Source organism: Anoplophora glabripennis, unplaced genomic scaffold, assembly GCF_000390285.2.
Source record: "Anoplophora glabripennis isolate ALB-LARVAE unplaced genomic scaffold, Agla_2.0 scaffold79, whole genome shotgun sequence".
NCBI lineage: Eukaryota > Metazoa > Arthropoda > Insecta > Coleoptera > Cerambycidae > Anoplophora > Anoplophora glabripennis.
In genome coordinates this window covers 1,053,481-1,066,202 of record NW_019416623.1, presented here as the reverse complement: position 1 = coordinate 1,066,202, position 12,722 = coordinate 1,053,481, and the positions used below count along the sequence as shown (strand labels likewise).

The 12,722-nt window shown below is 35.4% G+C and overlaps 1 protein-coding gene across 1 annotated transcript in view; it reads left to right on the top strand.

Annotated features, from left to right (window-relative positions):
- Positions 1 to 12,722, top strand: part of LOC108917159 — a 234,381-nt gene that overhangs the window by 173,185 nt on the left and 48,474 nt on the right. The window contains exons 17-18 of the mRNA XM_023455102.1: positions 7,556 to 7,818; positions 10,788 to 10,935. Coding sequence (XP_023310870.1) covers positions 7,556 to 7,818; positions 10,788 to 10,935 — 411 coding nt within the window. The remainder of the gene's footprint in view (positions 1 to 7,555; positions 7,819 to 10,787; positions 10,936 to 12,722) is intronic.

Here is a 12,722-nt window from a genome sequence, read left to right as displayed (position 1 = left end):
CTCGCTCAATGTGCGCAATTACCTAAATGAGACGTTTCCAGGACGCTGGATAGGACGAAGAGGTGCAATTGAGTGGCCCCCTCGGTCACCCGACTTAAATCCTTTAGATTTCTTTCTCTGGGGGCACATTAAAAGCAAAGTTTACAGCACTCCACCTGATACCTTGGAAGATCTGCGAGGACGAATCATTAATGTATGTCGCGAAGTAACACCGCAAGTGCTCCAGAATGTTCGACAACGGTTTGAAGACAACCTGTATCATTGTATGCAAGTTGGCGGACAACATTTTCAGCATTTACTTGACTAATACCGTAAGTTTTGAAGTAAAATTAAATCGATTTTCGCATTTCTCGTCAAAAATATTGTTCGTATTTTCAAAGCTGCATATTTTCTAAAATAATGAATCGATTTTCAAAAAGTAAGAATCGATGTATAGAGAATCCCTTTCTAATGACCCCCCACTTGACCCCATTCCCATTTGAAAAAATTTAGGGGATAGCACCCCCACTTAGGGGGTTGAAGATTTTGGTATGCTTTTTGAGCCAAAAGTTGTCCCCCTCAGAAACAAATTTGACCTGTTTTTGGATTTTGCCGAAAAGTTCTTTACTACCCTGTAATGCCTTGCGGTACGTTTTCGATGGGCTACCCTGTATAGTGATTGATTGAAACCTTTGATTAGTACTTTTTGAAGCTCTCACCTGGATCCCATTTTGGCAGCCCATAAAGAACCTGTCTTCTCTAGATATCTTATTGCAATGTTTAGGTCTGCGTCGTATAGCCCAATAGTCTTGGATATATTTTTTAAATGTATAGAAATCTATAACCTTATGTTATCATGTAGTGAAAATATTAACAACCTCTTAGATGTTGTTAATTGTTGTTAAAGTTTGTCGAGTAAAGGAAATACATGTTTTAAACGAATTTTTGCTGCCGCGTTAATTCGTGATGTCATTTAGTGCGATCGAGAACGGAGAAGGTGAATGAAGAGGACGGCCTAACAGCATGAGCATGAGTAATAGTAGTAATAGATTGGGGTGGCCTCAGCCTGGCAAGAAAGTCACAAGTGAGCCTACCCCTTCCTATCACCTATCCACTGTCTGCTTTTGACCCTCCTCGAACCTGAGTACCTGGTGCCCTGCCCATAAACGCCAGGATTTTGATCCATGGCAGGACCTTCACCTCATTCCCTTGCAGCTCTTCGGTACAAAAAACTTTGTGCCTTAACCTCCCAAAGGCTGCGCAGTATTCCAGAAGGTGGATAGGGGTATCCTCCCCCCCTCCTTTCTTCACATTTCGGGCATAAAGGGTCCTCCTCAATTTCTATTAAGCTTAAATGCATCTGAAGTCTGCAATGGCTTGTCAGGACTCCTACCATTTGGTGAAGGGCTCTTCGACCAAAGTTCAGTAGCTCTGATTAACAAAAATCTAGAGACAGCTAAATTTAGTTTGTGTCGAGGTTATCCGAGTCGAATTAGAGTTTGAACGTGAAAAAATTATTAGTAGACATTTTATTGCAGGAGGAAGGGTATGTAGAACGATAATATCAAAAAAGTAACTCGAAAGAAGAGTTGCTAAGTTGACAAATTGTAAATGAGTGGCAAATTTATGTGTTTTTTCACTTTTTTACTGCCCACGAAAATCTAAACGACCTATGGGAAAATTAGTAATTTTATGTTGTATGCAATTAAATTACCTACAATTTAAGGTACCTAAAGTTATATTTCACCAATTTGATAACTGTAAAATAAAGGTTGAACGCGGAAAAATCAGTTTTTGAAAATTGCTCATTATTATTGCAAAAAACGATGGACGTTGATGACATTTATGGAAAAGACGGTCAACCCAAAGACCAGCATGTATGCCGATTCGATTGACCGTGAAATTGTTGCTCCAGGTATTTGCCAATTCATTTCGTTCGTTTTTTGTAACTAATTGTTTAATTACTAAACGTTAATTTTAGAAATTAATATATTAGATATAAGTTCTAATTGATCTAAAGAAACGTATCGATAAAGAAACATTTCAAAGAGTTGAAATTAAGTTACCCTTCATGTAATAAAATAGGACGTGCAAAACAGAGCTATAAACAAATTGTTCCAGGGTCAGGCAAAAGCCGCTCGGGAATTCGCTCTTTTTGCATCAAATAGAGCTTATTTTTACGCTTTGTTCCCAAGATAGCTTTTTTATATAACGTTAATTATTAACTACTCGTATTATACGTATCGGACCGGGATTTTAGAGACAATTAAAGAAAGGGTTAAACTTTTATTTTACAACAGTAAAAGTTAACGTTAATAAACGGCCTGCACGCGGGAGAAAGAGCACCGGGCACGTTCGTAGACATCGCTATCAGTCGCGCGCGAGATTTTTAATAGTCGAAATAAATTAGTTTTTTTAGGAGAAATAATTTATAAATTGTACGTGGGAGCCAATGAATGGCTCCATCTGTCGTGCAGACTTCCAACTGTACCATTTAAATGACTACAGTAGGAAGCGACCTGCTAATTGCAGGTACTTTGTTGCACGACTGTCACCCACAGAGGGCGTAACACAATGTTTGAGTCGTCAGTGCCGCGAGAAACAACTACTACGAGGGCTATTTGCCCCTACCGGCATTGAATTATACTCGCGACACCTAGTACAACAGCTAGGATCGTTTGTCAGTTTAACCCACCAGGAACAGACCGGTTTCGGACTTATTAGTCCTCATCAGTGTGTCATAGGTGCTACAACCCAGCTGTTCTCCGTCATATCATCATGAAGAGGAAGTACATTGTACGTGGGAGACAATGAATGACTCCATCAGTCGTTTGTCGGTTGTCTCACCTATGAGACACCGATGAGTACTAATAAGTCCGAAACCGGTCTATGCCTGGTGGGTTAAACTGACAAACGATCCTAGCTGTTGTACTAGGTGTCGCGAGTATAATTCAATTCCGGTAGGGGCAAATAGCCCTCGGAGTAGTTGTTTCTCGCGGCCCTGACGACTCAAACATTGTGTTATGCCCTCTGTGGGTGGCAGTCGTGCAACAAAGTACCTGCAGTTAGCAGGTCGCTTCCCACTGTAGTCATTTGAATGGCATAGTTGGAAGTCTGCACGACAGATGGAGCCATTCATTGGCTCTCGCGTACAATGTACTTCCTCTTCGTGATGATACGACGGAGAACAGCTGAGTCGTTTGTCGGTTGTCGCACCTATGACACACTGATGAGGACTAATAAGTCCGAAACCGGTCTGTGCCTGGTGGGTTAAACTGACAAACGATCCCAGCTGTTGTATAGGTGTCGCGAGTATAATTCAATGCCGGTAGGGGCAAATTGCCCTCGGAGTAGTTGTTTCTCGCGGCACTGACGACTCAAATAATTTATAAAGCTTTTAAAATTTGGGTGCGAACTCCTTACGTACATGCAAATAAGATCAACAGAGTTCCCACCGATCCGGTGGGTGCTTCATCCCCTTTTACTTCAGAAACCATCCTCTAATGTGACCTAACGCCAGATTTTTTAATTTTTCTCAAAAACTGCTGCTCTGACGAGGAAAATTAATGGGACCTAAAATATTTGCCATAAAATTCTACATAATTTAAGTGCTATAAACTTTTTTCTGTCGTTAACTCTACTCTCACAAATATGGTTTGAAAAATTAGGAGATGTTGCTAAAGTTAGACAAAAACGAATAAAGTGACAAATGTCTTGAAATACATTGGCCATAGAAAAATGCTGCATGCAAAACAGATTTTTCTACACAAACCTGGCCATAAGGACAAACAAATATGACTACAGAAAATTTTATTATTACTAGGTACTACGTCTTTTATATTCATGCCCGTTTCCACACCACCGCTGAGATAGAGCTCCCGGCGCGTTTTTTTTTTGTAAGTTGTTTTCCCTGGAGGCCTAATCCACTAAAAACTAACTGCTGTTTATTCATTAATTGAATTATCTTCAGTTCATTCTTCCTCTACCACGGAATTATGACATCATTGACCATGACAATTGGAGCACATTGTTGAACAATTCAATCCAATGCACAACCGCATTGTTTTCCGCAACCCTTTTTACAACGGCATGATATTAATTGCATAATAGAAGTAGGAGCTTGTACCTCAATTGTAGGAATTGGCACTAAAATTTGGCTAATTGATTTCCATCCCCATTCATTAGGCTTCAAATTTTCTCCACGCCACGAAATAATTTGTTGAAAAACGCGATACGAATGTTGTTCTAAAGCACATGTAGGTGGTAGTCTTGATAATATCACTGCTTTATTAGATTGACCAACAAATTTGTTAAATGAAATAAATCTAAATTGTTTTAATGAATGATTTTCTCTCAAGCTCATACAATGTCTGGTTTGATCGATGATGGATTGTTAAATATATGCAAAGCATTGTCTAAGTCCGTTCTAGTATTTATTAAATTTACAGTTTTTTCCTTTTCCTTTGCCAAAAAATTCTGACTTAGTATCACATCCACTGAATGCGTGAGCAAATAATATATTTCCGAATTCTGTAAATCGAGAGAACTATATGCTATACATACTAAACATGTTTAAATATATGTTTTACGTTTTATGTATACAATTTACATTAAATATTAAAAAACGAAAAGGAATACATTAATAATTTATCGCAAAGCTATTAGGTAAAGCTTTATTTTGTTATGTTATGTTATTTTGTCTTTACCAGCATTAACCTATTTCAAACGTCATTTAAGAGATTAGTGTTGGATATAGGAAAAAATTTGTAGGACACAAATGTTGTAAAATTTTATGCTGATTGTTTTAGGTCCTATTCATTTTCCTCGCCAGAGTAACAGTTTTTGAGAAAAATCAGAAAACGGGCACCAGGTCACGTAACGGGGTGGTTTCTGAAGCAAAAGGGGATGAAGCACCCTCCTGAGAGGTGGGAACTCTTTTGATCTGTGTTTGGATGTCTATTAAGAGTCCACACCCAAATTTTTTAAACTTTATAAATTATTTCTCCTATTTCCCATTTTAATTGCTAATTTATTTCGATTATAAGGGCCGATAAGCAGATTACGTTCTCAGCTGCACTAGATCACACTACAATCATCACGTTCTTGATCACGAGACAAAATTTGAACTTTTACATAATTTTAAAAATCTACAATTAATTTTTGCATTAAACACATTGTTTTATTTACTATTATTAATTGTTGGTTATAGATTTCAAATTTATGCAGATCTAAAAGAATAAAATGTTCATGTAAGTTTCCTATTCTTTTCAGGGTTTTTTTCAAGCTTTGTATACAAAAATATCTTCTACTTGCTTGATGTTTACTTAGAATGAATGGAGTAATTAATTCATCAGCTTCCTGTTTACCCTAAACCAACATTAGAGTGAACTTATTGTGATTCTAACACCAATATGCATGGTCGATCGCCAGGAACCCGTCGAAATTTTATTTCTCTACCGACGATTCGCTGACGAAAGGATAATAAATAATCAGTTTTCGTTGCAGTCAGTCGTTCTCTCAGCGTTCTCCATTTCAGCACATCGATGGAAGAGTTATAACAATTTAATCATGCGCAATGCAATTGATATACCCTGACAATTTACAACTTACAAAGTGCTTGTGAGTTTCCTCTATATCTGGGAATTTTGCATACTTTCGAATGTTTATTACAATTCGTCCAGTGATTCTTGTTATTACACCAAACTTTAATGATGTTCATGAAACAAAAAAAAAATCGCTGGTGAAAATCTTAGTGTTTGATTTAAAAAAAATATCACATTTATTTACTTATATTTTAAGATTTTTGACGTAGACTTACGAAACTTAGGCTTATGAATTAAAATTTCAAGAGGGCCTGAAAGAAGTGTAAGAAACCATTTTATTGTAATTTTGTTGATAGGACTTTGATCATTGTTTAGTTTTCAATAAATTTTAAAACAGTTTGCAGCTAAATAATGACGACTAATCAGTTTACATAAATAATAACAGTGTCACAAAAAAAGTATTTGGTCCGAAAGACCAGACCATGATGTCTATATGTTTTTGGGGTCGCAGTAAGTCCAAAAACGTCTCTTCCTACACTCACACGCTTTTTCTTGATTTGACCTTGAAATGGCTTTGACACTGACGTGACAGAGTTAAAAAGACACCAGATTCGGAATTAGTAACTCCAAAAACTCCTTTAACCATAAACACATTTTGTAATATTTATATTCGTTGCACGCATAAAACAAACAAATTAATTAAAATTTTCCAATATTCATACTTTTCTCGGAAAATATGCTTCTAATCGGAACATTGATAGAGACACTTTTGATTTATAATTTTATTTAGATTTGACAATATTTTTAGTTTTCCAATATTTTAAAATTTTTAATATTTGGTCCGCCATATTAGATCCGCCATCTTGAATTTTGAATATATAACACTGGATTCAGAGTCAGCACAAAAACGTGTATGTAACAATGGTAAAATTTTTTGCATTAAGGTTTTTCGCGATATGATCTTGGATTAACCTTAACCCTGACTTGATCGGATTAAACTGACCTCAGATTCGGATTCAGCGACCCCAAAAACATATACATATCGTGGTCTGGTTTTTTGGACCAGGTATTTTTTTTGTAGCTCTTTGTAATAATTATTATTTGAAAAACCTGTCTGTGGTGGAGCCTATGTCTTTTATTTAATTGAAATCTGCGGTCTAATTACATTTATAATCAGATTGATGACTTTTCTCGGTGTTGTCAAAAGTGAAACCATATTCAAAATACTCAGTGAATGGTCGACTTTATTTATGGTGAAATTTTGAAGACAAATTATTGGCTCCTAATGTGTCAAATGTACGGTTTCAATCAATCATGTTATTTTTAAGATTAAAGCTTGTAGAAGCTTTTAGTTCAACATGCGTCTTTTCTAAATTTACTCTAGAATAAACAGCAGTAGTTTGTATTATCGAACATGCTTTTAGGACACATATTGGTCAATTATTTTAGCATGGCCAAATAATTGCACTCTTTTCTTGCAAACACAAAATTTATGTGGTTGTAGATTTTCATTCCAATCCATCTTCCACTATAATTCTCATTAAGTGAACAACTTACTTTAAAATCACATTAGATTAGCTTAATTACTTAATTGTGCCAAAATTTTTTTAATTTAATTATTTTTTTGTCAAATTTCCCACAAGTTCCTTGTGGGTCGCTGCTCTAATAGAATCAGGTCACAATTTCAAAAAAATCCTTCGAGCGGCTTCCCAGTTATCCATCGATGGAGTTCGTGGTGGGATACCCTGTATATTATGTAAACACTTAAATGTGTATTCTTATAATGTAAAGAATGCAGTTATAAGAAGGCAACGGTTATTCCACCTTTTGTTAGAATAAAATTACATAAAAGAAAACTCGGCCTACAGCCAACCCTGCATTTGTTTCTGATCTCTTATTATAACATAATAATTATTATAATTTTGAGGAATTATCCTACGAAATATTTTATACTATTTAGAAGACACCCTATCCATTTATACTGTTTGTGCCCTGAGTCATTATTGAACTAGTATGTCCAAAACCCCTTTTAGGTTGCTCAAAGAAAAGCAGGATAACGAGGAACGCTCGAAAAGCGTCACGCCCGTCGCGTCGCCCACGTCTTCATCGATGAGATCGCCGCCTCCCGTCTGCGAGGAGGATACTGGGGAACTCATAGGGCCGGGTCTGCCTTTGCTCCAACGTATCCTGATGCTCAAGGCGAAAGAGGACAAGGCCGCCAAAGCCGCCAAAACTGGAGTCGGGGGGACCAAGAGCGTGACCAGCCAGTTGTTCAGCGGCATTAGTCTTAGTAAAGGTAAAGACGGTAGGGGAAATAAAGAGTGTTCCAATGTTCTGTGTACCTACTTGCAACTACCATGAACTTTTGAAATCAAAATAAGTATAACTATATTTGACTCTATACAGAGCTGTTTCGTTTAGCCATTAGAGGGGGTAGAAATTGACAAAAACTTTTGATTTTCTCCATATAACTGTAAAACGTGTTCTCACTTAAATGAAGATTGGTACTTATGTGTAAAGGTTAGTTTTTGGGAAATTGACTAAAGTAATAATTGAAATATTTTATTTGCATGATAATAAAAACGAAATAGTGGTTTTTGATGTTCAAAAACTACCTTCACAAAAATGATTGGATATGACCACTATTTTCAGTAACACATAATTTGGTAAAAATGTAAATAATAGCAAATGAGGAAGTGAGGGAAATTTAAATAAAAAAATAAATAAATGCAACTACATATTTTTTTATTATAATAAACAATAGTTTTGAAGAAGGGAAATACGTTGCTAGTCAACTTTTAGATTTGACAAAAGCTTTCGATTGTGTATTGAGATTATATTTGAGTAATAGATTACAGTATGTTGTATATAATAATGTGAAATCATCCACAAAGAATATTGAACATGGAGTTCCACAAGGTTCCATATTAGGTCCGTTACTGTTTCTGATACATATTAATGATTTTCCTAATTGTTTACCTCATGATACTAAAAGTATACTCTTTGCTGATGATACCAATAGAACTAGAATCAACTTAAACTTTGAACAGTTAATGACATCAACTTCAACATGCATCGGTTGAAAACTGGTTTACTAGTAATCAACTCAGTTTGAATACTTCGAAGACCGAAACTATGAGCCTTAATATCCGAAATATGGAAAACTGGGATAATCCAGCACATGTAAAACTCTTGGGAGTTCATCCTGACCCTAAACTGACATGGGATCAACATGTTAATTATGTTTGTCCTAAAATATCAAAACAGACTTATTTACTTCTGAGTCTCAAAAGAAGAGTTTCAATATCAAGTTTGCTGATAGTTTATCATGCTATTTGCTCTATGAAAAAAGTTTTTACTCTTCAGAGAAAAATTATTAGAATCATATCTGACCTTGGTTTTAGAGATGATTGTAGAGAGCAGTTGAACATACTAACTGTACCCTGTGCATATATACTTCAGTGTCTTATTTATGTCAAAAAACATATACATAACTTTGAAATCAGAAGTGAGACTCACTCTTATAATACACGAAAGAGCACATACTTATGTAATAAATTTCTAAGACTTATAAAACGCGGGTCGGTACTAATTAATGGGCCATCAAATTTGTTTAACACAATACCTTACCAAATTCAAATTCTTAATGACAATAAGTTTAAATCAAGGATAAAAAAGTACTTAATAAAAAATGCCTTTTATAGTTTTGATGATTTTAGTAACAGTAATGTAATTCGAATATAAATGTTATCATTAGTCTTAGTGTGTCGTTTATTTATTTTAATTATAATATGTTGTTTATGTATATTTGTATAACAGTTAGTTACTTATAAACAGTTACCTACCATAAACTTCTCCTACGGTGTACACCATATTTACTAATTCTTCTTTAGAGTAATTCATTTCACAATTATTACCGTCGCTTTTCTATTAAACCTTATGTGAATCGAACATTTTCCAGATTATCCTTTGACAGGAGCCTACTACGTTATTTTACTTATAAGCTATTTGTAAACTTCACATTTTTTCATAGAAATGAGATTTCATGAAAAACTAATGAATTTTGGTGTAGGAGCAGGTATAGCAAAGTTGTAGAGAATTTAATTCTGCAACTCATGGTATGAAAATATACAGGGTGTTGCATTTAAAAAATTCGATATTTTTAAATTTTTCAATTGGCAATTTTGACATGATATTTTGGTCACCTTGTATAACGCAGGCCAGTTTTTGGAGCATGATTCGGAAGAGTCATCCTTACTAAACATCTGATAAAAACATGGGCTTAGTAGCTATTAGTATAACCTGTCAGTATCAGAAAATGTAAGCAGCCAATATCGACTAGAAAAACCTTTCAAGTGAGATATCTCAAAAACTGTGAATATTTGAATAGAACTATTCTACACAAAGCACCCTTTATTTTTGATGTAGAATCCGAAAAAATATAAAAAATGCGTGTTTCCATTTAAAAAACCAAAGTTGGTGTCTGGCCAGGAAAAGTAGAACACCCTGTATAGTTCAATATATTTTTAATTTGTACATTCCCATAAATGTGGCAACGCAGTAAAAAGAAAAATCCATATATTCCTCATTTTAACATAGATATTGGACTTTCCCGCACACGCTGTATATTTAAAAAGTTAAAAGCAAAATCGAGGTATGGTGAGAATGTCTAGTTATAACTATCTTGTTTTTAACTTTTTAAATGAGAAATGAAAGTTTAAAGACAATGCTAATGATTGAATCTAGCTAAATGCACATGGTTGTGGCAAAAAAATCACTTATTGGTGTCTAAAAAATCACTTTTTTAAGTAAAAAAGTATATTTAGTACTACTGACAAAAAACCTAACAGCGGTGATAAAAAATTTTCTAGGGTGAAAAATTGTACTGTAGCTATCTACCGTAATTAGAAAATGGGATTGCAATGATAAAAAATTAACAAAAAATCTTTTTAATCACTTCTTTAGCAAAATATTTTTTATTACGGCAACAGCATAACTTTCATGGAGCCTATTTGATAGAGATTTTTTGATAGGGTTAATCAATTTCTAGATATAACTAAAACATATTTCCCTCAGTGTAATAATATTGAAAATGCCATCAATAGGACACTAAATTTATTTTAATCGAACAAAGAATTTTAGAGTTATTTTATTCCCTCTAGCGGCTAAAAAAAGGAACTTTGGATGAGGCAAGTTTAGCTAAAATATTTCTTTTTATCTGATGAATCTGTGGGACCTCAAGCATTTGCTGATTTTTTTTTGCAGGTACACCCGTTAGTCAAACCACATTTCAAACCTCGAACACTACAACGACGAGGTCTTCTTTTTCAGCCCCCCCTAAGAGTACGCTGGCATTGGTTAGTTCTAAAGCTGCGGTGCCGGCCAAATTACTAAATAACAAAATTTCACTTAGGTAAGTAAAATGCGAAAAAAATAGAATATTCCAGTTTTTCCAACTATCAGAACTGTTTTTATAATACATTGCAAGTAAAATAAACGTCAAATACAAGTAGCTCGCAGTTGTAAATTTCGTTTTAGTAGCGGACTGAGCACGTAAGAGTTAAACTAGTTACCAAATTTCATAAATTTATCTAAACTGGTTTCGGTGAACTGGTTAAAGTGGCTATAACTTCTTTAGGAAGAATTTTTGGACCCATATTTATACAGGGTGTGGCGTGTATAATATATAAAAATTAAACTACAGCTTCCTAACGATATTCGTAGGTAACAGAAAAGTCTTATACGAAAAAGTTCTTTTTTTGGTATTTTTTTTGTNAATAGAAAAGTCTTATACGAAAAAGTTCTACTTTTGCGTTTTTTTTGTAAATTAAAGTTCAATTATGGATCAAAGTATTCTCTCTGGAACGGTCCTGTCCTTGTGCTGTACGATGAATTACGTGCTATAGATCAACCGCGTAAACAAATCGTCGTTGAAAGATAGAAAGATACTTCTCAATTTTTGGGGAATTTTTTAATGCAAAAGTACAAACTAAGAAAAATAGGTAGATATTTAAAAAAAAACTGATATTTTCTTATTATAATAATTAATAGTAATTACTATCTTAAATGCATTGTTGCTACTGCAAGAGTTCGTAAACAAAACCACATCCGTAAGCATCTGTAGTTGCCTACTGCGTGCACTAAACAAACTCCATTAAAACATGGAACAAAATGAAATAAAACTTACCATTTCTAGAGAAAATGTTGAAATTGATCCCCATTAGCGCGGATACAGGCATGGCACCCACGCACCCAATTTTGGCGATTATTTTCCCAAATTCCAGGTATTCACCTAATTGTGTCAGCAGCTTCAAGTATACGGATTCGCAATTCTTCCACCGTAGCAATTGGAGTATTGTAAACCAATGACTTCAAGTAATTCCAAAGATAAAAGTTCATTGGAGTTAGATGGCCACAGCACAGGACCAAAGCGTCCAATCCATCGCTGAGGAAACATTTCATTCAAAAGTGTCGTGACTTCTCGAGTACTGTGTGGAGGAGCCCCATCTTGAAGACAAAACATGCGTGCCCGAACTTGTAATGTCACATCGTCCAATAATTCGGGCAACCGGTTCTCCAAAAAGTCAGCATATGTTGGTCAATTTAGTCGTCCTTTAAAGAGATAGGGACCCACAAGCACATCGCCTATTATGCCAGCCCAAACATTTACCGAGAACCGATGTTGAAAATGAGTTTCTCTAATTGCGGGGGGATTTGAATCGGCCTATATGTGCATATTATGGAAATTCACTTCATCACGGGTAAATGTCGCCTCTTCTGTTGCACAAATATACGCAGGAAGTCTACTTGATTGGAAAATTGTAGCAAAAACCATCTGCAAAAACGCAATCGTTGATTACAATCCGGGGGTAAAATCTGTTGAACTGGTTGCAGATGATAGGAATGCAACAGCTGGCGCCTTAATATGAGATGTACGGTACAAGATGAGGTTCCTACTTGTTGTGGGGTCTTCGTCAAGATTTTCCAACATTGCATCTTCAACATTAAGGTTTACTTGCTGACCACGTCCTTCTCCTCGAGGAATTACACTTCCCGTATCTCGCAGCCGCTGAACGTACTGTAGGATTGTATTTGCACATTGGGGGGTAACGTTATGGCCATTGTTCCCGGTACAACCTAATCGCCGCGTGTGCATTTTCTCCGGCTGCAGCATATACAAACACCATATCGACACGTTCG